This window comes from Cervus canadensis, chromosome 7 (genome assembly GCF_019320065.1).
Source record: "Cervus canadensis isolate Bull #8, Minnesota chromosome 7, ASM1932006v1, whole genome shotgun sequence".
NCBI classification, from domain to species: domain Eukaryota; kingdom Metazoa; phylum Chordata; class Mammalia; order Artiodactyla; family Cervidae; genus Cervus; species Cervus canadensis.
Window position 1 is genome coordinate 73,249,623 of NC_057392.1, and position 27,644 is coordinate 73,277,266.

The 27,644-nt window shown below is 37.0% G+C and overlaps 1 protein-coding gene across 1 annotated transcript in view; it reads right to left on the minus strand.

Annotated features, from left to right (window-relative positions):
• The window catches only part of LOC122444958 (EGF-like and EMI domain-containing protein 1), a 627,705-nt gene that overhangs the window by 133,801 nt on the left and 466,260 nt on the right, over positions 1 to 27,644 (minus strand). Inside the window, exon 6 of the mRNA XM_043473804.1 lies at positions 21,828 to 21,950. Within this exon, the coding sequence (XP_043329739.1) occupies positions 21,828 to 21,950 (123 nt within the window). The remainder of the gene's footprint in view (positions 1 to 21,827; positions 21,951 to 27,644) is intronic.

Consider the following 27,644-nt stretch of genomic DNA (forward strand, 5'->3'; position numbering starts at 1 on the left):
TTTGTCAAATGGCAAAATGCATAGACCAAAGGTCAGAAGTGAAGAAATACAGATATGTTCATAGAAGCTGAAAAAAGTAGACATTTTAGCATTTAAGATAATCATAATCATCTACTCTTGTGTCAATAACTTTTTCCCTCTGGTAGTTTGGTTCAACTAAGTAGTAAGCCATACTAAAAAACTAATAATTTAGGCAATATGTTTCTGATATTAGTATAAAAAAGTTGATTGATTCAAAATCATATCTGATAGACAAAACTTGGTACATAAAAGCACTTAATGTACTTAATATTTCACAAAGATAGCCAAAAATCATTAAAGAAGAGAAAGATCATTCAAAAATGATGCTGGGATAATATTGAATTATCTGGAAAACACATATAACTTAAGTCCTTGCTTTACATCATACACCAAAGTAAATTCCAAATGGATTAAACATTCAAATCTAACAAAATAAAACTATAAAATCACTAGATAAAATTATCTATATTTATTTGTAAGCTAGATAGAAGACTCTTAAAACTTAAATGGAAGAAACAAATGCAAAAACAAAACATAAACATTTTGTGCTATATAAAATTTAACCATGACTATACTGAAAAACAAAATATTTACAACATATGTGACCAAAAAAACCAAATCAATGATATATTACCTCCATAGAAAAATGGAAGAAAGAAATATGCAAGACATTTTAAAAATGTATATTAATACACAGAAAATAATATATTAATAAATTACAATAATAATGGGATGCCATTTTAAATTACTATAATGGATACCATAGTGTGTTGCCCAGATTCCATTTTGGGACTGAAATTCTCATTACTTCATCTCCTAGGGGTATTGGCAACAGACAGATTTCATCTGTATCCCTTTCGAGAAGGGTCAATAGATGAAGAGAGACACCCTGCCCAAGGTCACACGTCCTGCTCTAGCCGCCTTCCCCAAATGACTAGCCCAGTGTTAGAGTACAAAGTCCTGCTGCCTTGTGCAAAGCTGGGGCCAATCTGAAAAGCTACTCTAGCTCTGACATTTCCAGAAAATTGCCTGAGGCTGGTTGTAATTGCATCTCAATTCATTCCTCCACTTCCCTCATCTCTCACATGCGTTGTCCCCAAGAGCTCTCTTCAATAAATGCCCTATATGCACATCTCAAAGTCTTGTTTCCCAGAGTTCTCTACCTATGATACTTGGTAAAAGAAGGAGGGTGAGAAAAATCTAGACCTGCAATGAGAAGGATGTTAAGCATCAATTTCAACCTCAAGACCAGCTTCAGTGGCAGGGACTATAGCTCATTTCACTAACTTTACTCTTGCCAATTTTCCTGAAAAAGACAGCAACCATAAGCCGAGAGGACTAGTCATTATACAAAGCTAGTAGATCTGAGTGGCACAAGGCGTGGTGTGCAGTAGCAGCTCTGGCAACGTCACTCACTTCAACCACAATCATCCCTCAACTGCTGGACATGGCAGCACACAGCTCACAACCAAGTTCTTCTCCAGAAGAGGAGCCCTCAGCTGAGGGGAAACTCCTCATTTAAGGTCATGCCCCTCCCAGGTCAGGCTGCAGGTTGTTATAGGCTACTGAGTCCCATTTGCTTTGCCTCAAGACTGGACAATTTTGAAGGGACACCCCAGCTCTCAAATTCTCTTGACAGGTCAGTAGAACCCTTGTTGAAGTTGCATCGTACTTCAATTTCTCCCTCTGTCCTATCTTGCTAACCTTACCCCTCACTTGTGTTGTTCCTAATAAATTTTTTGCACAAAAATCTTGGAGTCTGTTTTTAGGGAACCCAAGCAATGACACCAATCACACCTGGGAAATGATGAAATAAAATATATCGTATAGGTCTTATTTGGGCATAATGAAAAAGGGCAGGTTTTCCTAAAATATGACTGATAGAAAATTAACTTGGTTTCTGGAGGACAAGTCAACAATAAACATCATTTCTGAGGTCATCATTTTTGGTATCTTGATTCATACTAAGGAAATAATTCTGGAGACATTCAAAGATTTGGCATAAATGTGCTTAGCAGTTACTGTGTTCACTATAGCAGCAGAGACAGAAAACACAAAAAAAGTCTACAAACAGGTAAATCATTAAAGAAATTATTTAACAGAAAAAGGAGTATCAGTCATTAAAAAGATTTTATCAGATATATAATAATATGGAAGAGGGTACATATTAAATTTTAAAAGAGTTGCTGAAAGTTATATAAAGTATGATTGCATTTCTGTTGGGAAAGAAAAAGAAGTGTATGTTAACTCACATTCAAGAATCTTCCACTTGGTCATTTTTCTGTGTTGTAGAAAAAGGTTGAATTTAGCAAACTGAGGAGAACTGTCTCCTCAAGGCTTACATGGCTCTCTTAAGAAACTGGTTTCCAAATCTATAGTAAAAAACTGGGAATTCTGTATCATCTTAATAGTTCCTTTTGAAGATTGATGATTATGCTTGTCTAATTGTTCTCTTCAAAATTTCCTCTTTAAGATCAATGCTTTTAGGCTCTTAAAATTGTGCATTTTTGCACAATATCATGGAGGTGATTATCCACTAATGTCCCAAACTTTAAATATATATTGAATTAATGTGGTCACAGACCCTTCCTGAATAAAACCATATGAAAGGTCAGAAGTTTTTCTCCGAACAGTTGCTTGGTTATACCGGCTAGAAAACCTCAGTGTTTGGCATATATCCTCTGCAAAGAATTTCTTCTGCACTAGCTCTGAGGCCCTGAGAAGGTTCTCACAGTCATGCAGCAGATATGTCAGTGCCGATGAAGCATGGTATTGTTAGAATTAGGGAATGCAGAGAGCTGGAACCCTCTGATGAATCATTCCCTCGGAGTTCTGGCTTTCCCTTATGTTACACTTATTAAGAGAATCTCACCTGCTGAGAAAGGAGGACAGGCAGTACTAGTTCAAAAGCTCTTAAGACTACCTAGATAATTGATTGATACTAGAGAAGTAGATAGATGATCAATAGGGATGATAGATTATAGGTAGATAGATAGACAGCAAAACTGCTGAAGTACATGGAATCTCCATTAGATTTGTTTCTAGTCTATTCCAATTAGCTTTCTAGGACTCAATACCCAAATTTCCAGCAGTATAACAAAAATGTTGACAATGGTAAATTCTGAATAATGATATTGACTTTTTACTGTTTTCCATTTTTTTCTTATACATACATATTCTAAGTTGTGATACACATATATTGCTTTTATGCTCAGAAAAATTATGAAAACATATTTGTAACAAGTATAACAGACAATGATTATATTTGCTCTATAAAGCGCTATATATACATATATATATATGTATATATATATAGGAAAAAATTCACAAAAAATTAAAATTAGAAAAAGCACCATAAAAAAACTGATAAAAGACACAAATTACACATATACTTTTAGAATCTGAACTAAATGAAGGAAGCAAAAAACACACATGATTTACTTATCAAATTAGTGAACACTAAAAGGGACAATAAAATGTGATGCTAGTAAGAATAAGACAGGAACTATCATAGTGGTTAATGGATCAAGAAATCATATTAAAATTTTGAAAACATTTTGACAAGAGATTTCAAGAATGTTTTAAAATATGCTTTCTTTTAACTTCTTTTACCTTAATCCTCCTGCTTTAAATCTTGCCTAGAAAACAGTAATAATTAAAAATATCCAGATAATATATGCAAATATACTGTAATGTCAGTATTACTTAGAAAAGAAAAAAATTCCATGATATATATATATTTCTGTAAATGTCAAAAGGTATTTGCCTCAAAGTCAGTTACAAATAGTTTCAGCTTATTATACATTAAGGTTGCATGTGTGTATGTGTGTGTATGTGTGGTCTTATAGGAGTAGATAGCAAAAGGTGACATGGTCTCAATAAAGAAGAGAAAAAACTGAAATGAAAGAAGTCCAAATAACAAGAACTGTTTCCGAGTGAGAGGGTTTCTGATTCCCTTTATTCTCTCCCTATTCATATTTTTTTACTTCCAAAAATTTTTTACCCAAGGTATGTGCTGCTGCTGCTGCTGCTAAGTCGCTTCAGTCGTGTCCGACTCTGAGCGACCCCATAGACGGCAGCCCACCAGGCTCCCCCGTCCCTGGGATTCTCCAGGCAAGAACACTGGAGTGGGTTGCCATTTCCTTCTCCAATGCGTGAAAGTGAAAAGTGAACGTGAAATCGCTCAGTCGTATCCAACTCCTAGAGACCCCATGGACTGCAGCCTACCAGGCTCCTCCATCCATGGGATTTTCCAGGCAAGAGTTCTGGAGTGGGGTGCCATTGCCTTCTCCAACCCAAGGTATGTAATCCTTAGGAAGTCAGAAAAGAAAAATAAAACAATAAAAACAATCTGAGGTTCCCACAGAATCTTTCATTAAATGTATATTATTCAGCTAAAGATGGTATTATATGGTATTGAGCTCAACAGAATATTATTCAAAATATCTGTATTTAAATCCTTGCTCTAACCGTTTCTAGCAGTGTGACTTAAGTCTTGTCTATTTACTGATTGCTTGATAATAGGAGATTTATTTAATTCCTCCAAGCTTCAGTTTTCACATCTTTAAAATGATTATAATGTGTATTTCACAGCATCATTGGGGGGATTAAATAACTTTAAAAGGGATGCATCAAGCCATGTGCCTGACACCCTTTAGGGGTTCCATCAATGTTTGTTGAAGGTAAAACAGTTGGGTGGTTCCATCATTGAAAATCACATTTTTTAAAGTGTAGAAACAGCCTCACTTCACAGTTCTGGGTCACAATCTCCTACCCAGACAAAAGAATATCCTAAAAATAATCTAAGCCTCTGGATACTAACCAATTTAACAGAGCAATGGCAGTGTGACTATTAGTTCTGGCTTCAGATCATTTTTCTCCTTTTTACTTACTCTTATTCTTTATTTTCTTTTAACCTCTCTGTTTGTTTGCTTGCTTGATTTATGGAGTTGTTCAACTTAAATTACAGTCCCAGGATTTGTCTGATTCTTTATGTTTTAATTAATGGGGAACTTTCATCATTCCACATTTAAAGCAGTATCACTCTATGCATTAAATTCATAAGAGAAAAATTTTTCTTAAAAAGGAGGAATAAGGAAATAAAAAAGGATGGATATCTGTATTCATTTTGGACATTTTAGACATGGTAGTTCCAAAGGACTGCGAAGCAGAAATTAATCCCACTGCCTGTGGAGTTCTGAGGATGTGCAGGGCAGCAGATCTCATTTAGAATCCTCCTTTGCCATCTATTAAGAAGTGAGCATGGCAGAGTTGGCCATGGGGAGGCTTTTTGATTCTCAATTCCTCTGAACATTGTCAGTGTTTAATCAATAGCTAGTCCAGGCATCATTAAACATGTGCTCTCAGTTCAAGGTCCTCTGATCGGGATGGTTGAGGGAATTGCTCAGTGTTGCTGTAAAGTGCAAAAAAGGGGGCCTACATTCAGGTTAGCCTACTTGAAAGAGACAGTTTTAAACAGTATTGCATTAAATGAGACCTGTTTTAATGGGTCACGTGGAAGATCAATTATTCTTGTTCTCATAATTCTTGCTTCCAAGGTAGGATGTATCCTACTGAATTTGAGATTCAGCACTTATTAATTTATGCTTTCTACAAGGAGAGGGGTTAGCAAATATGCCAGTCATTGGAATGAAGGAAGCCTATTCTTCCACATCTTATATTTTCTATTTCGATGATTCCATACAAATTTAAATTCCTTGTACTGTGTTTAATCAACTGTTTGAAAAACCAAGACAGTCTATTTTGACACTCAGAGTGCGGCTTCAAGGACTAATACACAATTTTTTCTTTCTGGTTTTAATCCATTGTTCTGATACTTTTGTGATATGGCACTTAGTAAAACTATCACTAGCCTCATGGAAATACTAAGAGATGAAATAGTGTAGTTCTTATACTACAGGGTCTCTTAAAAGTTATAATGAGAAATGCATAATATTGTTGAATTATTTTCTTTTGGAAATAAGGCCAGGTTGAAACTAAACTGTTTTCAAACTTAAGAAATTTTAAAAATGTGAGTTGCAGGAATCAGAGCATTCCCTCTAGACAAAGAGGACTAATTAGTCAGTTTGATAAAGTAATAAAATTTGCATTCTTTTCCCTTGAATTCAGGAGAAACTTGAAATTGTAAATATTTTTCCAACATACAACAGAGAAAATATTAGAGGCAGAAAAATCAATCCAACCATTCTACTGCAATTACTAAAAGTTTGAGCCATATACTATATTCACTTCTCAAATAAATGAATGTGAGCACCGAGATTATGGCAAAGTAACAGGCAAAAGCACTCTTATTGCTATTGGTTCATAATCTGTGAATTTCATTCGGTAGGGATCAACATAGTAAAGGCTTCTAGTACATGTGAAACCATACAATACAAAACCTTCAAATCAAAATTTAAACAATGTCAGACAATAACAAACCTTGGAATCCCTTTCTTTTTACTCTTACAAGTCATTAGGTTTGTTATTAAATAATACATCAACACTTTAGAATTTGATGCAAATCTTATGTTCTTAGAATGAATATACAAATGGCTAAACTGATTTTGATAAAACTAATTTTAAAACTCTGAAAAATCAAACTACAAATTTGTATATGGTTTATATGACTTTTTTTGTAAAATAAAATTCATATAGCTAATACCCTGTGTTAACCTATATTATCAGGGAAAAGAATCTGAGAAAGAATAGATATATGTATATGTATAACTAAATCCCTTTGCAGTACACCTGAAATTAATACAACATTGTAAATCAACTGTGTGTGTGTGTGTGTGTGTGTGTGTGTGTGTGTGTTAGTTGCTTAGTCATGTCTGATTCTCACAACTCCATGGACTACAGCCCACCAGGGTCCTCTGTCCATGGGATTTTCCAGGCAAGAATACTGGAGTGGGTTGCCATTTCCTCCTCCAGGGGATCTTCCTGGCCCAGGGATTGAACCCAGGTCTCCTGCATTGTAGGCAGATTCTTTACTGTATGAGCCACCATACAGTAAGGAAACCCATCAAATAAAAACTCCAACATAAAATAAAAGTGGAAAAACAAAAGCTTTAAAAAGTCTTTAAAAAAGAGTCATCAGAATAATTTTTTGTCTTGATAGATTTCTTTTAAAAATTCATATGGCTCAATATACATAGGTAAAAATCCTGTAGCTTCTGAGTTTCTTAAATGTGACAGTCCAAAGGGCCAGGATCACTCACCAGCCATAAGACAATAAGCTTGACTTGTTCTCCTTGATTTATATATGGCTAACCCATTTTCCACATAGCATTACATTATGAACCCTCTAAGTTTTAATTGGTGTCTTTTCTTTCCTTAAAATGCTTTAACAATAAGTCCAATCATCCAAACACCTTCCTTTTGAACAGATGTTTGTTTTCAGAACTGGATTCAATTGATCAGCTCTTTCTAAAAGGCATGTCCCATATCTACCCCTTACAAGCTAAGTGTCCTTCCTCAAGTTGCTTAAACATTCTAAACCTCATTCTTTACATTGCTAAAAGAGTAATAACAAGAGTACCCAGCCCACAGTGTTTTACAAAGTGTAAATGAAACAGTGAATATAAACATAACACTGTGCCCCAATAGATAACACACACTCTATGAATATTAGCCATTGTTATCATGTAAAAACAGGCCCACGTTCACACAGCTTGTTAGGTGCAAAGCTGGGATTCTAACTTAGAGCTGTTTGGTGCCAAGGCTTATGATCTTCCCACTATGCACTCTGTATATCAGATGTCTTAAGGGAGATTTGGATGAATGTTGGCTCCCATTCAGTTCACAGTCAAAATCCTCTAACACAGGCCTGTAGAGCAGCATCCCTACATTTTCAGTTGAAGTGAGAGCCATAAGATTTAGACACCAGACCCTGGGGAGGCAAGGTTGACATTCTGTTGTGAACTCTTAAGAGTTTGACTTGTGTTCTTGCCCAGACAGAAGGCCAGCCCACCACAGCCCAGACCAACCAGTGTGGGAGTCTACAGAAGGAGCCAATTTTTATTTTCATGAGGGAACACAGAGAATCTTCTTAAATTCCCAAACTTGGGATGAAATAGGACTAAATTACCATATCACATAGCCCAGAAGAGAGAAGCTTAGCAAAGGTTACATGGCAGATGTACTCAACTTCTTTTCCCCTTCAAAAAGTATAAAGCATACTGCAGCCTACTTCCTCATGGGGCTTAATGATTTCAGACCAGTCCTCCACAGGGCTGTAAACCAAAGGCTGTGATTCCAAGGCTGTGTTAACCTCTGTGAACCTGGGTTTCATTATCTTTAAAATGAGAGTAATAATATCTGCCTCTTAAGGTTGTTGTGAGGTTTAGAGATAAAATTTTAAAAATCATGGTCATTAGTATTACTAATGGACACAGCCCAAATTACTCCCAAATTGTAATTACTTAGATTATAATTTGATGTCTCAATGAATTAATGTGTCTGAAGAAAAACTAGGCTTGCTCAGTCTCTGGATGAATGTCAACCCAGAGGACTAAGCTTGAGGAGACTTGCCTTTCCCTGAGGATGCCCCACATCCCAGTAGCCTTAATCTACTCAACCAGCAAGCCCGCAGGGGCAGAAGTCATGTGATTTTGATTGTTAGTTAGGTCAATGGTTATATTCTTGTCTTATGACTACTAAAGAGATGATCTCTGAAAAGTTTTCTGTGTCAGAGTTCGATTCCTTTCCTGTCTATCTCCTTCTTTGGCTCAAACTTGAACCATACTCTGTGCCTAAGCTTATAGGCACACCTCCACTTGCCTTCAGAACTCAAATTCTCAGAATATGTATGTATTTCCTGAAGATTCCATACACAGTGTGACTTCCAAATAGTGCCCCAGCCCTTTCCCTTAGGTTTTGTGTCTTATTCCTTGTCCTATGAAAAGGATATGATTGGAAAAGACACCCTGGATTCTTACCAGAGCTATGCCCCTGACTCCCATGTATAATCATACACATATGCTGTCTTTATGAACTGGCTGCTCTGCATCAAGGTCTAGGTCTACAAAGCCCTAGGTACTCTGCCCACTCTTGTGTGAAGGCCAGTCTTTGATCTCCTCACATGCTCTGTCATTGACAGCAAGACCTGGGATTTCAGAGAACCAATAGGCAGACCATCCCACTGAATGGCAGGTTCATCTCTTTACTAAATCTGGGATTTAAAATTCTGTCCATGATGCTTTTACAAGAAGCCTGGTGATAAATCTAGGCTTGGATTTAGTTAGCTTTAGTCCATTTATATTCAATTTACTTCCACAGATAATTTGTGGCTGTGTATGGTCTAAACATACCTATAATAGAACCACCAAAGCTATGGTTTAAAAGGAAGGGGAAAGGTACAAAAAATAACCACTGCAGCAAACTAAGAACCATGTTATGAAATGGGGTAGAGAAAGCTACATTAGGAATATAGGCTAAAAAGTCTCTGCAATTAACCCTTCAGTCACATGCTAGTGGGAGAGATAGACAATAAACCTTTATAATCCACTGTGAGAGGCTCTATTAGAGAGTTGTCCTTGACTCTATGAGGTGTATGATGTAATATTTCACAAATGCTGTCTTGAAGTCATGGCTCAAAACCATCTTCCCCTTCACAAACTAAGCCCCCACCCCAACTATTTCCCTTATGAAACATTCCAGAGCTAAGATATACACACAGTCAACTGCTAGAGGTCCCTAGACTCACAGACTTCCTGGGGGCTAGTGGAGTTATTCAAAATACCTAAACCCCAGGAAGACTGTGAGTTTAGCCTGACCACCTGCCCCAGTTGCCACATATAGGGCTTCCCTGGTGGCTCAGATGGTAAAGAATTTGCCGGCAATGCAGGAGATGATGATGAAGTGAAGTTGCTCAGTCGTGTATGACTCTTTGCAATCCCATTGACTATAGCCTACCAGGCACCTCCATCCATGGAATTTTCCAGGCAACAGTACTAGAGTGAGTTGCCACTTCCTTCCCAAGGGGATCATCCTAATCCAGGGATCGAACCCAGGACTCCCGCATTGCAGGCAGACGCTTTACCATGTGCGCCACCAGGGAGTTTCTATTTGGAGCTGTAAATAATAAAGGTTCTTCTTGTCTGAGTGTCTTTATATTGTGTCCCACCATTGAAGGTATCTATAAGTCTTATAAAACAGGTGACAAATGTGGATTCTAAGTATGAGAACAGATCTGGAAAGTCTCCTTAGAGAAGGTGATTCTAACCTTTGCCTTGAAAGACAGAAGTTAGGTGAGGAGAGTTAGAGACAAAATAAATGAGAAAGGGGAAAGTGTTGACTTGCATTCAAACCTGGAAAAAAGTACGGGCAGAAACAGGGAGTGTCTGACAGATGGAACACTAAGACCAAGATGTAGGAATGTGGAAACTTCTGGCATGCTTTACATACTACAAATTTTCAGTGTCTCTGAGCCTGGAGTATGAAACGCAGAGTCACAATATGGCAAGTAAGACAGAAGTAACAAAGAGTCAGACCCTGAAGCACGTTGTAAACCATAGTAAAAAATTTGGGTTAATTCTAAAAGCTATAGAGAAACAAAGGTTTTAAGGATGGTAAAATAATTTTTAAGTTACAGTTTCAAAAGATATCTCTGGCATTAGTTTAGATAATTGATTGAAGGGGTCATTTATGAAGAATGATATCAGGAAAGAAGCAATTACAGTAAACCTTTCTGTAAGAAATAATGAGGACATGAATGAAAGTAGTCACAGTGAAGCCGGCTCTTTGGGGGGTGTTGAGGAGAAACTGCCCATTGGTTTTACTGGAGAGCTTGATGTGAGGAGGAAGAGAGAGGAGGAGTCATGAGTAACTTCAGATACACTAGACTGCCCTGGAAAAAGGGTGACCTGAGCTGTCCTTAGTACTCAGAGAAGAAGAAATTTGGGAGGTGGAGGGTAAAAGAAGATACATTTAATTTTAGGTCCACTAAGTTTCCAATGCTTGAGACTCCCTCAATGAGAGCCTCAGATCCTCAATAAGGGCTTCAAGCAGTAGCCGGATCTCTGGGTTCAGAGAACAAGGAGAGTGATCTGATTGAGTAATATTGATGTGGACCTCATCCATATATAGCTAATTAGAGTTGGTAAAGTTTTGCCAGTGGATATGATCGCAGAGGAGGGAGTAAAGAAATGGCCAAAACCAGAATTCTGAAGATCTAAAAAAATTTTGGAGTTCAACAGAGGGGAAAGATTGTATGAGAAAGATTAGGGAGTCATCACAGAGATGGAAGAGAACCAAGAGAAAGCTGTTTCCTACAATAAGAGGAGGAGAGAAAGTCAGGAAGAAAAGAAGGAGCAGTCATTACTTTCAGGATGTTACACAGAATGCTTGAAAAGTATTTCTTGAAATTATCAGTGGACAATGTATAAACAAGCCTGGCAAAAGCAGTTTTAGGGAGAAGATCTGTTTTAGGATAAAGAACCTTGATCTTAATATGCCCTTCTTTCTCTTCTATCTTCAACATCTTTCTATCTATCTTAAAATAAAACTTCCCTCTAAAGCTAGTTTTGCCAGGGTTATCCATACATTATCCATTGAGAGTTTCAAGGAACACTTTTCAGTTGTTTTACTTAAACCTTGAATGTAACAACCTCTCCTTCCTTTCTGACATTCTCTCCTCTGTGGATTACAAGACACAACTCTCTCCCAGCTCCCTTCCACTTCTGTGATGACTCCATAAACTCTTTCAAATAAAGAAGGCCGAGTGCCCAAGAACTGATGCTCTCAAACTGTGGTGCTGGAGAAGACTCTGACCCTTAGACAACAAGGAGATCAAACCAGTCAGTCCGAAAGGAAATCAACCCTGAATGGTCACTGGAGGGACTGATAGTAAAAATGAAGCTCCAATATTTTAGCCACCTGATGTGAAGAGCTGACTCATTGGAAAGAACACTGATGATGGGAAAGATTGAGGGTAGGAAGAGAAGGAGGCAACAGAGGATGAGATGATTGGATGGCATCACTGACTCAATAGACAAGTTTGAGCAAACTCCAAGAGACAGTGAAGGAGAGGGAAGCCTGGCGTGTTGCTGTTCATGGGGTCACAAAGAGTTGGACACAACTTAGTTACTGAACAACAGTAGTCTTTTCCTCCCATTCACCTCCAAAATTTTGAGCAAGGTTCTAAGGTGGGGCAGGATGGGGTTAGCTTGAAATAACATCAGAGTGCTTTCCTTCTCAGTTGAAGAGCAAAGCAGACAGTGTTGAGAGTTACTAATAATACCAAAAGTTCTAGATGGGAGTAAAAGTTGGGTGGGCTCTTAGCTGAAAATTTCTGTTTTCTCTGCAAAATGAAAGGAATGCATACCTTAAGAGATTTTGAAATTACTGAATTTTTTAAAAAATGCCTCTATGATTATTGTTGTTAAAAATGCACACCTGGTTTAAACCATGTGGCTCTTGTCAGTCACTAGAACGCTGTACTAGGTTACTAGATTTGGATTTAAGTGTTACACTCATATCTGGTATTTGCAAGCACTTAATCCTTCCGCTTCTTTTAGATGGAGGCAGTCCTATTTTCTGTTTCATATCATTTTGCACTTTGGACCCTGTGAAAATGCATAAGCTGCCTAAAGCTTACTGCCTCCAGTGCTTTTGGAAACAGGGAGATATAAATCTTCAACCCAGTGATAAATGAGAATATTTTACCATACAATGAAAATATAGTTTTGAATATTGCTTTAAAACTCCAAAATGCAAAAAAGAAAGAAAGAAAAGTGAAACAGGGAGTTGTTGAAGGAATGGGGGTGGGGTGGAAGTGTGGTCCAAGAGGTAGAGGATATATGTATGCATATGGTTGACTTACTTCATTGTATAGCAGACACTAACACGACATTGTAAAGCAATCATATTCCAGTAAAACAAAAAGAAAAAAGAATCAATGTATGTTTGCTTTAAAAGGCTAGCAACCAAGATGCCCAAAGGAAGCCATCTGATCACCAAAGTAAGCTTATAATGATAACTATAGTGTCTGACTCTTCATAATTTTATTTAGTCTGGTGGCTCACCCAGTGAAGAATCCACCTGCAATGTGGGAGACCTGAGTTTGATCCCTGGGTCAGAAAGATCCGCTGGAGAAGGGGACAACTAGCCACTCCAGTATCTGGCCTGGATAGTTCCATGGGCTATATAGTCCATGGGATTGCAAAAAGTCGGACATTGGGATTGCAAAAAGTCGGACATGACTGAGTGACTTTCACACAGCCAACTGCAAGTATAGAACTAATATCAATATCATGATAGAATTTTCACTGACTATTTGCTCTGTGTCAGGCACTGCACTAAGGATTTTACCTGTGCTGTAATTTTTCCTCACCAATCCCTACATGTGGAGAAATGGAATAACTGAACAGTTAAGTGAAAGTCCAAAGTCACACATGTCTTATATGGGATAACTAGGTGGTAAAGTTACTATTGCTATCCTGAAACATTGATACCTTTCCCACCATGAAATGCTGTTTTCAGATTAGCATTATTTTTCTCAAAATCCTAAATTCTGTTCTCTATTTTCATAAACAATTTAGAGAGAAGTTGCTGTACTTTTAGTTGCACATAACACAGAATCTCCCATTTTTAGCATCTTTGTGTTTTGAATGGGTGCTCTGATTGTGGGAAAATAATAAAAATAGATAAATAATGATTATAAACTGCTGATTCAAGCCATCGTTTACTGAACTTTGACTATGTGCCAGGTGCTGTTTTAATCTCTTCATATTTTCATTCATCCCATACCCTTGTATGTATGGGTATTCTGTAATGCACTATGAAATTATTTAGGGAACATAAGAAAACAAGACTATTTAGTGCTTAAAAGTAGGGTTTTGTTGTTTTATTTGATATAATATATGTTATGAAAATCTTACTGTTAAAAGTATTTTACAAACATAACTATAAAAAATTCCTATTGATGCTTAAGAAGGAAGATCTGTGAATATACTTTCCAAATAGAGAGAAAGAAGAAAAGAAAAGGCAACCGGAAAGCATGAAGACCACTGTGCTAACATTTTATCACATTGTCTTGTTTTAATTTTGGATACAGAAGGTAGATTTTATCATACTACCCAGTTCAAGGAAAATTCTTATCACTCCTCATTCCTTGGAAGGGCCGCTCTTGTTTCATTTTTAACCCCAGAATACACTATTAGTCTCCCCCATCCCCCATCCTAGTGTATTTAATACATCCCTCTTTATAAGGTTTATGTCCTTGTACAATGTATAATGTTGATTTTTGTGAGCTATTATACTGGTCTTATTAGGTATAGACATAGATAGATGAGGAAAGAGATAAAGATGATATGGACTCTAAAGATGAGAGGTTAAAAAACCAGGCCAAGATCGTGCTAAGCTGCCTCAGTCATGTCTGACTCTTTTTGACAATATGGAGTAGAGCCCACAGATCATGCAAGTGTTATATGATGAAGTAGAATTCAGACCTCAGTCTGTCTCTACCTAAAACTGCCAGTCTTTCCTTCCCAAGTCTGAAGACTATAGAAAAACTGTAGAAAAGGAAAGATTTCTAAATGCATTCCTAAAATCCACTGAATTTGGGGAAAGGTTTTGAATTGGGTTAATCAACAACAAAATGGATAAACACTTGGAAAGTTCATGATTTTTTTTCAAGGCCACAGATGGGGACAAGGAGGGCAGAAGAGACGTGTTCCCTAAATTCAACTTTGGAGAATTAAATTTATCACCTAGCACACAAAAGTGATTAATATTGCGAGGGCGATGAATTTGATAATGACTGAGAAATGCCATCCACCTGACAAACTAAACAATTTTTTTTTTTAACCTGACATAGCCCTGTTCAAGACATCAGCTGTCATACGAAATGAATTCTGTTTCTAATTTGTCTTCATAAATAATGCAATTAATTGAAAGGTAGTTTCAATGAAAGTCTTTAACTTCTTTCATCTCCAATTTGAGGGAAATCTCTTTGCATTCCCTAGAAAGAATCTTCCACTCCTTTTATCAAATACAACCTAGACATCATGGATCAGAACACTGAGATCAAAAACAAAGGAATCTATTATGTGAAGACCACCACATCTAATTGTGTTTTCAATCCTTTTCTAAGGTGGTTGCTGCTGCTGCTGCTAAGTCGCTTTAGTCGTGCCCGACTCTGAGACCCCATAGATGGCAGCCCACCAGGCTCTTCTGTCCATGGGATTCTCCAGGCAAGAACACTGGAGTGGGCTGCCATTTCCTTCTCCAAACGCATGCATGGATGCTAAGTCGCTTCAGTCGTGTCCGACTCTGTGCGACCCTATGGACAGTAGCCCACCAGGCCCCTCTGTCCACGGGATTCTCTAGGCAAGAATACTAAAGTTAGTATTATCTTAAAATGTGAAACATAAAAATCCGATGAAAGAAAATTCATTCAAGCTCAAAATTTTACTAAGAATATCTGTTTAATCAAGCTTCCAGGCTGTACATCTACCCTCTTCGTGACATCTAACTTCTGTTTATTTAGAATTAAAATATGACCTCTGATTCTATGTTTCACATTTCAACACACAGAAATACCTTTGGTTTACAGCCTCCAGGTAACCTTACTTCTTCTTTTCCCCCAACTCATTTTGTGAGAACAAAAAGGAACCATTGAACAAAAACAGTTCCTGACCATTTCCAGCAAGTGGAAATAAAGAATTTTTGTGTTAAAGACTAAAATAATTAAAATGTTGTTTATCTGAGGTTTCTCTGTGCAGACACCAGTGATTCCATTTGCTTATGTGTGAGTACACATGTTAATAAACCCATGTGCTGAAGGCATGAAAGAGAGGTAAGAGAACTATGCAAGCATTAAAACTTTCAATCATTTAATTATTTCACCCCTCTGAGAAGGCTAATTTCAACAAATATAGCAGAAGAAGGACATGATTATGAATGGAGATTTGAGCTGAGCATTTTTAACAAGGTTGTTACAAAAAATAGAAAGACAAAGACTTTGTGAAGTACAACAAATTATAGCCAAAATTTTACAAGTTACTTTAAATGCAAATTACACAGCTAAATACAGAAAATTTGGGTAATTAAATTATTTTGGTACCTAGCCCCTGACTGCTAAAAAATATCCACTGGCAGTAAAAGGAGTTTAGTCTACATTATCCTTACATATTTTTAGTCATATCTACTAAAGTCTGCCTGTCAACAATGAGAAAATCTGCAAAGCTATCAAATATAATGTATTTTTTGTCCAGGGTCCAAAAGCTAGAAATACTGCAAGTTTGAATTTTTTCCCCAACAAGCAAATCCATCTGAGTAAAGTCCTTATATTTTTTTACATTCTATTATGATAATAGCCTGGAGAAGTTTGAAACGCAATCCACTCCAGTATTCTTGCCTGGAGAATCCCAGGGACTGAGGAGCCTGGTGGGCTGCCATCTATGGGGTCGCACAGAGTCAGACACGACTGAAGTGACTTCGCAGCAGCAGCTTGATAATAGCTAACATTTAACTAATACTTGCCAGATATTTTATAAGTATCGACTTTTGTCTAAAGGTAGAATTAAATGGAGATAGACTAGAGAAGGGGGAATAAAGGAGAAAAGAGAAGTACATTAGTCTGCTTGGGCTTCTATAACAAATACCCAAACCTGGGTGGCCTAATTAATTTTCTCACAGTTTTGGAGGCTGGAAAGTTCAAAGTCAAGGTTCTAGTACGGTTTGGTTTCTGGTAAGTGCTCTCTTCCTGGCTTCAGATGGCTGCTATTCAGTCAGATCCTGGTACGGTGGGGAGCCCAATCTCTCTGGTGTCTCTTCTTATTCAAGCACCAATCCCATCATGAGATCTTCCACGTGCATGAGCTCATCTAAACCTAATTTCTTCCCAAAGGCTCTACCTCCAAACACCATCACACTGAAACTTGGGGCTTTAAAACATGCATTAGAGGAACATAGTTCAGTCCATACTGATGAAAGAAGATAATCAAAAGTCAGACGAGGTAACAAGAATGTAAGTACAGAGAAGCAGCAGTCAAAGGTGAAAATTGTGCTGTCAAGAAGTCAAGAGGAAGATTTAGAAAAATGAGTGGTTAACAGTGTCAGAGGCCATTGAAACAGGCATGGAAAAGACTCCTGTGAAAGCTGATAATTAGAAGGTCATTAGTGTCTTTCATTTGGTCTGAAGCCCAACTGCACACATATAAAACTATATGGTATAATGTGTCATTAAGGCAACGCTAAATTATATGGTATTAGCAGAAAAAGAAGGAATGCTTTTGGCTGGGGTCACCTGAGAAGGCTTAACAGGCCAATCGACACTGAACATGGAACTTGGTAAGCAGAGTTCTGACAGGTGGAGACTTGGGGGCTCGAGTCTAAGTTGAGTAAGGTAAGGTGTGGAAGCAGAAAAGGGCATAACTTACTTGCAGAACTGAGCGTAGTCAGGTTTACTGCAGCATATGATAGAAATATAAGAGAGAAGTGATAAATTTGTACTTACAGGGTGATAATATAAGGTGGATTTCTTTCATCAATAGCTGTCACAAAAATACATTATTTTAACCCTGAGCTCCACTAAAACAGAATGTAAGAATTTCATTTCATAGCACTTTTATATTTTTTCTTAGTCTTTTAAAATATTTATCAGAAATTATTTTAAAGCATTTAATAATAAGTGAAGTTAGCCAGATTTTCCTGAAAGTTAATTTCCTTTATTTTCAGAGCAAAATTTACTTCATTTCTTTGGATCGCTGACCTTTTATCTCTAAAGTAGACTAGGCTGGATTAGTCCTTGAATTCCTCCAAAATATGATTCTATGATGTAGAAAATAGTATTTTCAAAAAAACACCAGAATATAATTATTGTTTTTATTAAGAACATTTAAGTTAAACTGGATATAAAATTCTCATTTTATATTTTAATTAAACTGGATATAAAATTCTCACACACTGTTCGTATGTGGGACTTCCTAAAGTCTAAGTTCTTTAAATACTTTTCAAATAAAATATTTATATGTTAAATATAAATATATTTATATTTATAAAATATAAATAAAATATCTATAAAATAATTATTCCACAGAATCCAATGGAATTTAACAAATACAGGTTAACAGATGATTTGTAATAAGTTAGTAGTTTTGGGAACTCCATAATATTAAAATACTTTAGAGAGGCAGTAACTTTGTCATTTTGTCCAATTTCTACATTTACCACATGAGGAATACAGGATGAAGAGCGATTAAGTGACTTGCTAAAGGACACACGACAACTTGGAGTCCACTGTGCCACTGTTTCTAGTCCATAGATGAGAGTCAATAGTGGACAAATATGAATATTTCTGTTTTTCAGGTGGTTGCTAAATCTAGTTTCTATTTTTTAAGCTGTTGGTTTCCAAGTAAAGGGAAATTTAAAAGTATATGAATTATTTGGTAATATCTGTGTTAATGGAGAATACTGATAGCAAAGCAAATCTGATTGCAAATACTGATAGCAAAGCCAAAATTTTATTTTGACTGCTTTCCCATGCTGGGTCTGGACCCTTCATCAACCAGGTGTAACTGTGCTGTCCAAGGTCATGGACCTAGACTTCTGGGCCAGAATTCCATTATAAAGGAAGTTATAAGGAGAAGTGGTCATTGACAAGCTTTGCCTCACATTGACAGAGCTGTGTGACTGTCAATGTTATATCATTATACAACAGTATCATGGAATCCTCCTACATATACACCTTTTAAAGAAGCACCATCTTAAGGCAGAAGTATATGGGAGATATTCTGAAGTATTATAGATATCTTTAAAAATCTGATGAAAATAATAAGCCCTTACCACCAGAAAAATGACATGCACTGCAAAAATTTGCAAACAAATTCAGGTACTCAAACTGAGGGTCACTGAGGCCAAGATTCCAGTTTTATTGGGATCATATTTTATCAGCAGTCCAGGCAGTACTATATGGGGAGCAAGTGGCCTGTACATTGTAGCTGGATATTATGGACCCCCTCTCTTAACACCACTTTGTATAACTTTATCTGGCAGAGGCTGACCAGTAACTGCTGGCCATATGTCACCACAAGTGCACAGCCCTTAGAGACAGCATGCTTTCTTGAAATGAAGTCATCTTAAACTCTGCAAGGGTTTGGAGTACAAGAAATTTGCTGTAGCTGTGATTAAGAGAAAGTGCAAAAAACACCAGAGGCTCAAAAGCTCACACTAACCTAAGCCTCTGACTGATGGGCAGAACGGGGTAAAGGAAGAGAAAGAAGGTAGGGAGGAGGGGAGAAATGAAGACACCTAATTTCCGGTACTCTAAGTAGTGGAACCATAAAATTCCATAACCTCACCTTCTCCTCTGTGACTCTGCCACAGGTCATGATGAATTTCTGTCTACAATAATATCCTGGTAAGTATCAGCTACCATTCTCAGTTTTCTGCCAGGTAAAAAAATCCCAAAGGGGATGTGAGCTAATTTGATTTCCTTGTGTTTTAAAATATCTGATCCTTCCTACAATATTACTCAAAATAGGAACCAATGTAAGACTCAGTTCTCTGTAGAACATTCTTTCTTTCAAAACAAATAAGAAAACAAACAGTTCTTATCCTCCGGCTCATGTTATGAGTATTTAACTACAAAGTGCTTAAATTTTTTTTAACATTTTAACATTTTAACATTTAACATTAAACATTTTAACAAGAATGCTGTAGTTGTGTCAACTGAGATTTTTAGGACGATTCTTTGAAACCAAAATTTCAATATATTCATAGGAGAGAGGCATGAAAATTTCCATAAAGGTCACTTTCTGGGCTCTCAATCCAGTCCTTCTGTAGAATGATACCCAATGGGTGAAAAGCTTTAAAATGATGCAATCATGAAATCCATATTTCTCATTAATTTAGTTTTTAATTTGTACACTGTGTTGAAATTCTGCACAAAAAAGGATCAGTCTGTGGAGCTGCAAATACCCTATTGCTACTGCTCTGTCACTTCCATCACGTCCAACTCTGTGCGACCCCAGGGACGGTAGCCCACCAGCGCCTCTGTCCATGGGATTTTCCAGGCAAGAATACTGGAGTGGGTTGCCATGCCCTCCTCCAGAGATGAGGACTACCCTCTTGCCATAGTATCCATGTATTTGTACAATAGAAATTGACTTTTAAGGAATAGAAACAGAAAAGATAAACCATAATATTCTTATCCAAGTCTACTTTTGACCTGATTTCACTGAAACAAAAATTGAAAACTTCCAGAGCAATGATGGTGAGGAACAAGGAAAGAGCTTAATGATTTTACTAAGAAATAGATAATAACTGCTAGAGTTTAGAAAATTAATTACACCCTAAAAGGTACTTTAGTTGGGTACTAGAGTGTTTATTTTGCCTTAGTGCAAAAATCAGATATCATAGATTTACATAATGTATTACTTTGCAAAGTATTTTTATAGCAGACACAAAAATTCACCAAGTCAACCTTTACCTATAAATGCCACATCTGCATGTATTGGCAATCCTGTTCCGAAACATTTTGTGCCTGAGAGAAGTTAGAGCAGCAGTTTAAGGATGCAACAGCTGATGTCCTTACAGGTTGGGGCTGGAGATGGAGATGGGAAAGGGATCCTATTGCAACCAGCAGTCAAGTTGCAAAGAAGAAGGTAGTTCAGGGACTGAATAAATATACGTGAGCTGCTGTCCCACTAGGGTGCTTGCTGTAGACAGTTATCACGATACTGAGTTCCCTGGCTTCTATGATATGGCTTCTACCTACATGATCACTCAACTTTGGAAAAGTCCTTTTTTGCTCCCCAAACCTCTATTCTCTCATATCAAAATCAGATCTATGACTAGGATATCTTTACCTGTTTCCTCTGGTTTTCTCTCATTTCATATAAAATATGTTACAAAAAAGAGAGAGTATATACTATGAAGTTAAGCAAAACTGGCTGTTTTCTCTTTGAAACTTCATAATTATATAATATTCATGAAATGCTAATAATTTTGAGTAAATGGGCAAGCTAACAAGCCCTATACCAATTAAACCAGCAATTAAATGCTGTTGTATAACATGCTACTCTTTCAATGTAATAGATATTTTTAAAGGGACCTGGAGATGAAATCAAAATGTGCTTGATGCCATCTGAGGATCATCATTCAATAAAAAAACACTTCAGTTAAAAACAATTTATAAATCATACAGGAAGCATGGTGTTTTAAAAGTTATTCCACTTTTTTTCCTGTGTACAAAGTCATTTTAGCAAATTTATAAATTTGAGAAACATACCAAGACTTAAAATAATAATTCTACCACCCCAAACTGATATCTAAGAACATTCGGATACATGATAAGTATACAGTAACCTCAGATTTAATGTGTGTAGTTTTAACTATTCTTGAGTAACCATAAGCTCCCTGGTACACAATCTGTTATAATTTTTGCTATTATAACCACAAGTCCAATTCTGAATCTGGTTTGAAATGAGTGGACATTGCAGCTAGTGACTGTTATAGCCTCCTCTCTTCATTGAGAGTCTGTGCTGAACTGGTATAAAAGCAACAACTAACAAATTCATACTTTACTACATGTGGCAGAAAAGATGCCCTATGGAAATAGCCACATGTTTGGAAATTCAAGTTTTGCTTGTGAATGTTAATTTCTCTATTTCCTTCCCCATCTTTTTAGTCTTTTAATAGCAAGATATCTCTTCTTTTTATTCTAAGAGAGAGAATTGTACTTGAACACTGTCAGCTTCTATAGGTATTTTTACAACAGAAAAACCTTTTCTTCCTGCCCCTACAAGAGCAGGTCGATTTTCATTGAAAACGACTTCAAGCTGGTTCTAATATTTACTCACTTATGCAGGTGCGTTCATCAGCATGGAGTCTGTATCCCGTATCACATTCACAGTGGAAGGTGCCCAGAGTGTTAATACAGCGCTGCTGGCAGCCTCCATTCAACACCGCACATTCATCGACATCTAGAGGAGGAAGACAGATGGCCAGGATTACAATGTCATTCCAATGTCAGCTTCATAGAAGTGGTACAACATTTGTTTGATACACAGTATGTGTTTTATTGCGCAAAGGCACCATCTCTGTTGCCACAAATCTTTGCCTGTTTGATCCATTTTACTCCACAGTATAAACAAGAAAATGTAGACAGAAACTTTATTGAGCTTTTTAAAGCCTAGCCACGATGAGCATAGGGACTGTTTCACAATTTTCTATTCTTCACATCCTGATTAATTAGACAGATCCGAGATATAGATATGTCCTTAGGGAAGGAAACCTGGAGGGGAGAATTACAATGAGCTACTCTATCTGGAGCAGTACAGGCGAGTAGATAAACACATATTATTGGTCTGATGCTGCTGAAAAAAGTCAGTAATAAAGTTAAGACCTTGACTCTCCTCCTTATGTGCTACGGTGGACATTAGGGCAGAGCTAGATAAATTCAAATAAAGCCATGATTTGTAAGTTCTTAAAACCACATCAATACATTTGCTCCACTGACTCAGCTTCTTCCTTATCACTCAAGGTTTCATTTTTTGAAATACTTAGTATGATTATGCATGAAGTGATATTAATTTAAAATAAATACAAAGAGGTCAAGACTCATGGGCACCAATGTATTTGGATCAGTCAAATTTATGATAAATGAAGATAGTATTTGTCTTCCTTTGGAAAGGAACATCAATTTCTCTCTCAGAACCTATGTCAGTACTTACATATCTAAAATCACAAGAAGACAACCACAAACATAGGTCAAGTTTTTCAGATAATCAGTGACATAAGAGCGTCTGAATTTTCTTGTTTGGAGAATCTTTTTTGTGACATGTCAAAGCAAAAATCAGGCAGTGGTCAAGATTTAATATGTGCGTGTCTCATGCAGATAATGTCCCTGAGTCCCCTGCCTCCAGTTCCATTCCAGCAAAGAATATGGAGTATGAATACTCTTCACTAAAATATGTAATCATAATAGATAATTAGCTTTACATTGAGTGAGACTTAATTCCACAGGGCGAGACCTTTATTCAAGACATCAATATTGGGGAGGAACACTATTGCAGTGTCTTATCATAGGACCTTGAAATCCTAATGGATATTTTGTACTGTGGTAAAAATTAGGGCATTTGTACTGAGGGAAGAAAAAGAATTTCCTCTACTTGGCATGTTTTTATGAAAAAGAAGAAAAATATAAATCACAAAATGAGTCCCACATTTAAACATTACTAGTTTAGTGTATTTTCCTTCTAAAATTAGATATTCTGGGTTAATTTCTGATATTTTTTTTAAAGGAATCTTATTTTAGAGATAAGAACTTGGAATTTTCATAGTATTAGAATTTTTATTAAATTTTGAGTCTGTGATCATCAAAACACTGTTTTTCCATATAAACCAACATCAAATCAGAATTCTCCATTTGTTACTCATACTTTGTGCAGGGCTTTAATATTTATGCTAGCTAAATCTTTATTCTTTCTAGCTTTAGGGTATTATTCCACAAGGCTGAGATATAATTTTGAATCTTAGTTCTGTCAGCCGCTGAATTAGATCTCCTTCCTCTGATTTTAAACATACAAATAAAACTCTTAATTCTCAAGATTCATATGTCCTCCCAATGTAACGATCAACACTTCAGCACTTGCAATCATCAAAAATTTTCATAATATATCATATATATCTATATATTTATATATGCATGTGTGTATGTGTACTCAGTAGTGTCCAGCTGTTTGCAACCTCATGGGCTGTAGCCTGCCAGGCTCCTCTGTCCATGGGATTCTACAGGCAAGAAAACTGAAGCCGGTTGCCATTTCCTTCTCCACATACATAAGTATTATAAATTAAAATGTCTTTAAAAGTGTGCACAGATAAAATGATGACTGCTGAGGGAAGGAAGGCATGTAGATTGGGTGAGGTACAGGATAAGCGTGTTGGACAAGAAAGTTTATCCACATCTATAATGTTCTGTTTTTTTCTTTTTCACAAGAAAGGTTTTCAGGTATTACGTGCATATTAAAAAGGAATTTTAAAGAAAGAAGCATAATAAGACCACCTCACTTCCTGCTCAAGCTTCAGTAATTTTCTGCCAAAAGGAACCAAGTAAGTGTACAATAAAAAAAAAAAAATCACTGGGCTCACCCCAAAGATTAGAGTGGACATTGATTTTAAAGATGACTCCTCTTTCACTATGTTTTAGTGTGTTCATATTCTGAATCTGCCCCCAGAACTATAATTCCATAGTTCCATAATATATTAGAATATACATAACATTCAAAGAAAAGCAAATCAAACTTCCTCTGGACATTGGGTCAGAGAGCCTTGGGAAAAGTATATTAGTGTCAAAGCTTATTAGCCTGTCAACCTTGCCTCTTTGAGACTCAGGTTTCTCATCTGTAAGATGGAAGAACAACGACTACCACACGTTTGAATAGGGAAAAGGAGTCCAGAATGGCAGTGGCTAAAAGACAAGGAAGGGGAAGGCCTGCGAAAACAGAACAAAGGAAGGTCTGAGGACTGGAGTGAGGACCTCAGGTAGAACAAAGAGCATTCCTGGCTAGCCCAATTTACATAGGGCAGGCCTGGGGGTGGGGGGGTGGGGAGGAAAAAACATATAAAAAGAGGAGCCAAAGAGCCAGGGGTCTCTCTCTCTCTCTCTCCCAAGTGCATGCTCATTCTCTCTCCCTCTCTCCTCTTCGCATCTTTTGGGTCGACATGCCTTCACGCCTCAAGGATGTATTTTCCTTTATTTTCTAAATAAAACTGATATGTCCGAGAGCTATAACATGGTCTGTCTGAGAGCTGAGAACTATAACACGGACTGTTTGAGAGCTGTGACGCACCAAGGGCTTTAATGTCCGTCGCTTCAAATTTTTGTTGTGGTAAGACAGACCGAAGAGATTACAAGACAGACCGAAGAGATTACACTCCCCTGACACTATGGTTTATGTTTTTCTTTCTTATTCATATATATATGATCTTGGAATAGATTGCTCATACTTGAGATTGTATGTAGGAATCAGTCAATTGTATTCCACTAACTTGAACCAACAAGACAAAACCATAAAGTGAAGGACTTCCCTGATGGTCCAGTGGCTAAGACTCTGTTCTCAATGCAGGGGCCTAGAGAATTAGATCCCTCATGCCACAAATAAGAGTTCCCATGCCACAACTAAAGATCCCACATGCGCCAATGAAGATTGAAGGTCCCTTGTGCCACAACTAACTGGCACAGATAAATAAATAAAATATTTTTAAATATCCATAAAATCAGAGCACATGATAGAGGTCCTGAGCAACATGGGGATTCAGGGAAGGGAAAATGCATTTGGGTTGCAGTGATAAGGGGATGGTTGAGATATAAACTGAGAATTGAGTTCATGGAGAAAAGGATCAGTAATACCTGAAGAATTCCATGGACAGAGGAGCCTCATAGGCGACAGTCCATGGAATTGCAAAGAGTTGGACATGACTGAGAGATTGAGCATGCACACATGATCCAAAGGTGCAGTTGTTTAAACATTCAGGGTCTGAGATTTAGAATTCAGACTTGTCAGGTTGGAGAAGAAGGTTGGCAAAAGAAAGCAAAGTTGAAAAACAAATCTAGACTCTTTTTTTAATTAATTGAGATAGCAACATGTTCCTTTTCTTGATTTGCAATACAATACACTTGTGGGCAGGTGGAGACATAATAGGCTGTGTTCACACAGTAGCTAAGCAGACTTATTAAAAGTTAAAAAAATCAATCATTTATAAAGTGGTACCAAATGCAGAGCAATTGGCTTGACTTTCTTCCTTTTTGTCCTTTCACAATACACTGAATTTACGAATTGCTTGGGCATTGCATGACCTACAGTTTGCAAATCTGGGTGCATTAGAATAATTTGGTGAGCATTTAGAACCATCCATGCCTTGGTCTTGCCTTTAAAAAATCTAACTTAACTGGTCTGGGGTAAGACTTGAGAGTCAAACATTTTGGATAAAATCAGCTATAAGGATATATTGTACAACACAGGGAATATAACCTATATTTCATAATTACAAATGGAGTGTTATCTTTAAAAATTATGAATATTGAATATCTGTAACTTATGTAATATTGTATATCAAGTAAACTTCAGTATAGAAGATTATAAAAAAAAAACCTATAGCAAATGCTTAATAAAAGTTACTTATCATTAAAAAAAAAAAAAAAAAAAAAACTTCAGTGATTCTTATGTAGAGCCAGAGTTGAGATCCCCTGATGTTGTTTCTGCTTTAGTTGCCTAGTGATCTTGTTAGAATGCAAAGAGCCAAGGGGCTGGATTTTTGCATTTCTAATAGATTCAAGTCTATTCTGAAGCTGCTGGTCTGGGGGCCATACTCTGAGTAATGAGTCTGCAGACAGTCCTCTGTTCAACTGTAAATGTCATATGGATCATAGATGTCATGATTTGACTCAACTTCTCAGCTGCTTGACTAAAGCATACCAATTCAGTTCAAATAAACAAATCAATACTCCGACCAAAATAGTGTGTATATAAGCGAAGTCGCTCAGTCGTGTCCGACTCTTTGCGACCCTGTGGACTGTAGCCTACCAGGCTCCTCCGTCCATGGGATTCTCCTGGCAAGAATACTGGAGTGGGTTACCATTTCCTTCTCCAGGGGATCTCCCTGACCCAGAGATCGAACCCGGGTCTCCCGCATTGAGGGCAGACGCTTTAACCTCTGAGCCACCAGAGAAGCCCACACAAATGTATACATATATACACTGTTGTTGTTTAGTTGCTAAGTTGTGTCTTACTTTTTATGACCCCATAAACTGTAGCCCACCAGGCTCCTCTGTCCATGGGATTCTCCAGGCAAGAATATAAAGTAGGTTGCCATTTCCTCCTCCAGGGGATCTTTCTGACCCAGGGATTGAACCCATGTCTCTCGCATCTGCTGCATTGCCCACAGATTCTTGACCACTGAGCCATCAGGGAAGCCTTATATACATACACACATACATTAAATTATATGCTAAAATCATCTGAAAATAAACCACTAATATTTCCCACAATATTCTCTCAGTAATAGTTAATAGCTTTAAGACAACTTTAGCATTATCTCTTATGAGGAATGACTTTCTTCTGTAAAACACGAGGGATATTTTAGTTCTTTTCTGATGAAGTACCTCTGATATAGGATAAAACTGGGTTAAATTGCCAAGATATTAGACACTCATGCTGAAGCTGTCACAAGTGATTTTCTTTTCTATCAAGATTCTGCCCAACAGAGTTAAAAACTAGAAATGTCAATATTACATTAAAATGTTATTATCAAGTATACTCCATGTGAAGAAACCATTTCTCCAAAATTTCTCTGTTATATCTTCATGTTAGATGCTTACAGAAAGCCCTGCCCTTAGAAATGGAGCTCCAGGACACTGCTGGGAATAATGATAAAATGATTAGAATTTTTTCAGCATTATCATTGAGATATGGACCAAGGATGATGATTTTTATACTGTAAAAAATGTCAGAAAGAATCAACTCTGTCTGCTATTTTTCCTTTTTAGTGTCCTTTCTCTTAATACTTCTGCTGTATTTATCCCCCAAATTATTTCCCCAGATGGTCACAGAATATAATAGCTTAAAATAATTCACATCATTATCCAATGTATTTTGCACATAAAAGCTCCCTGAAAC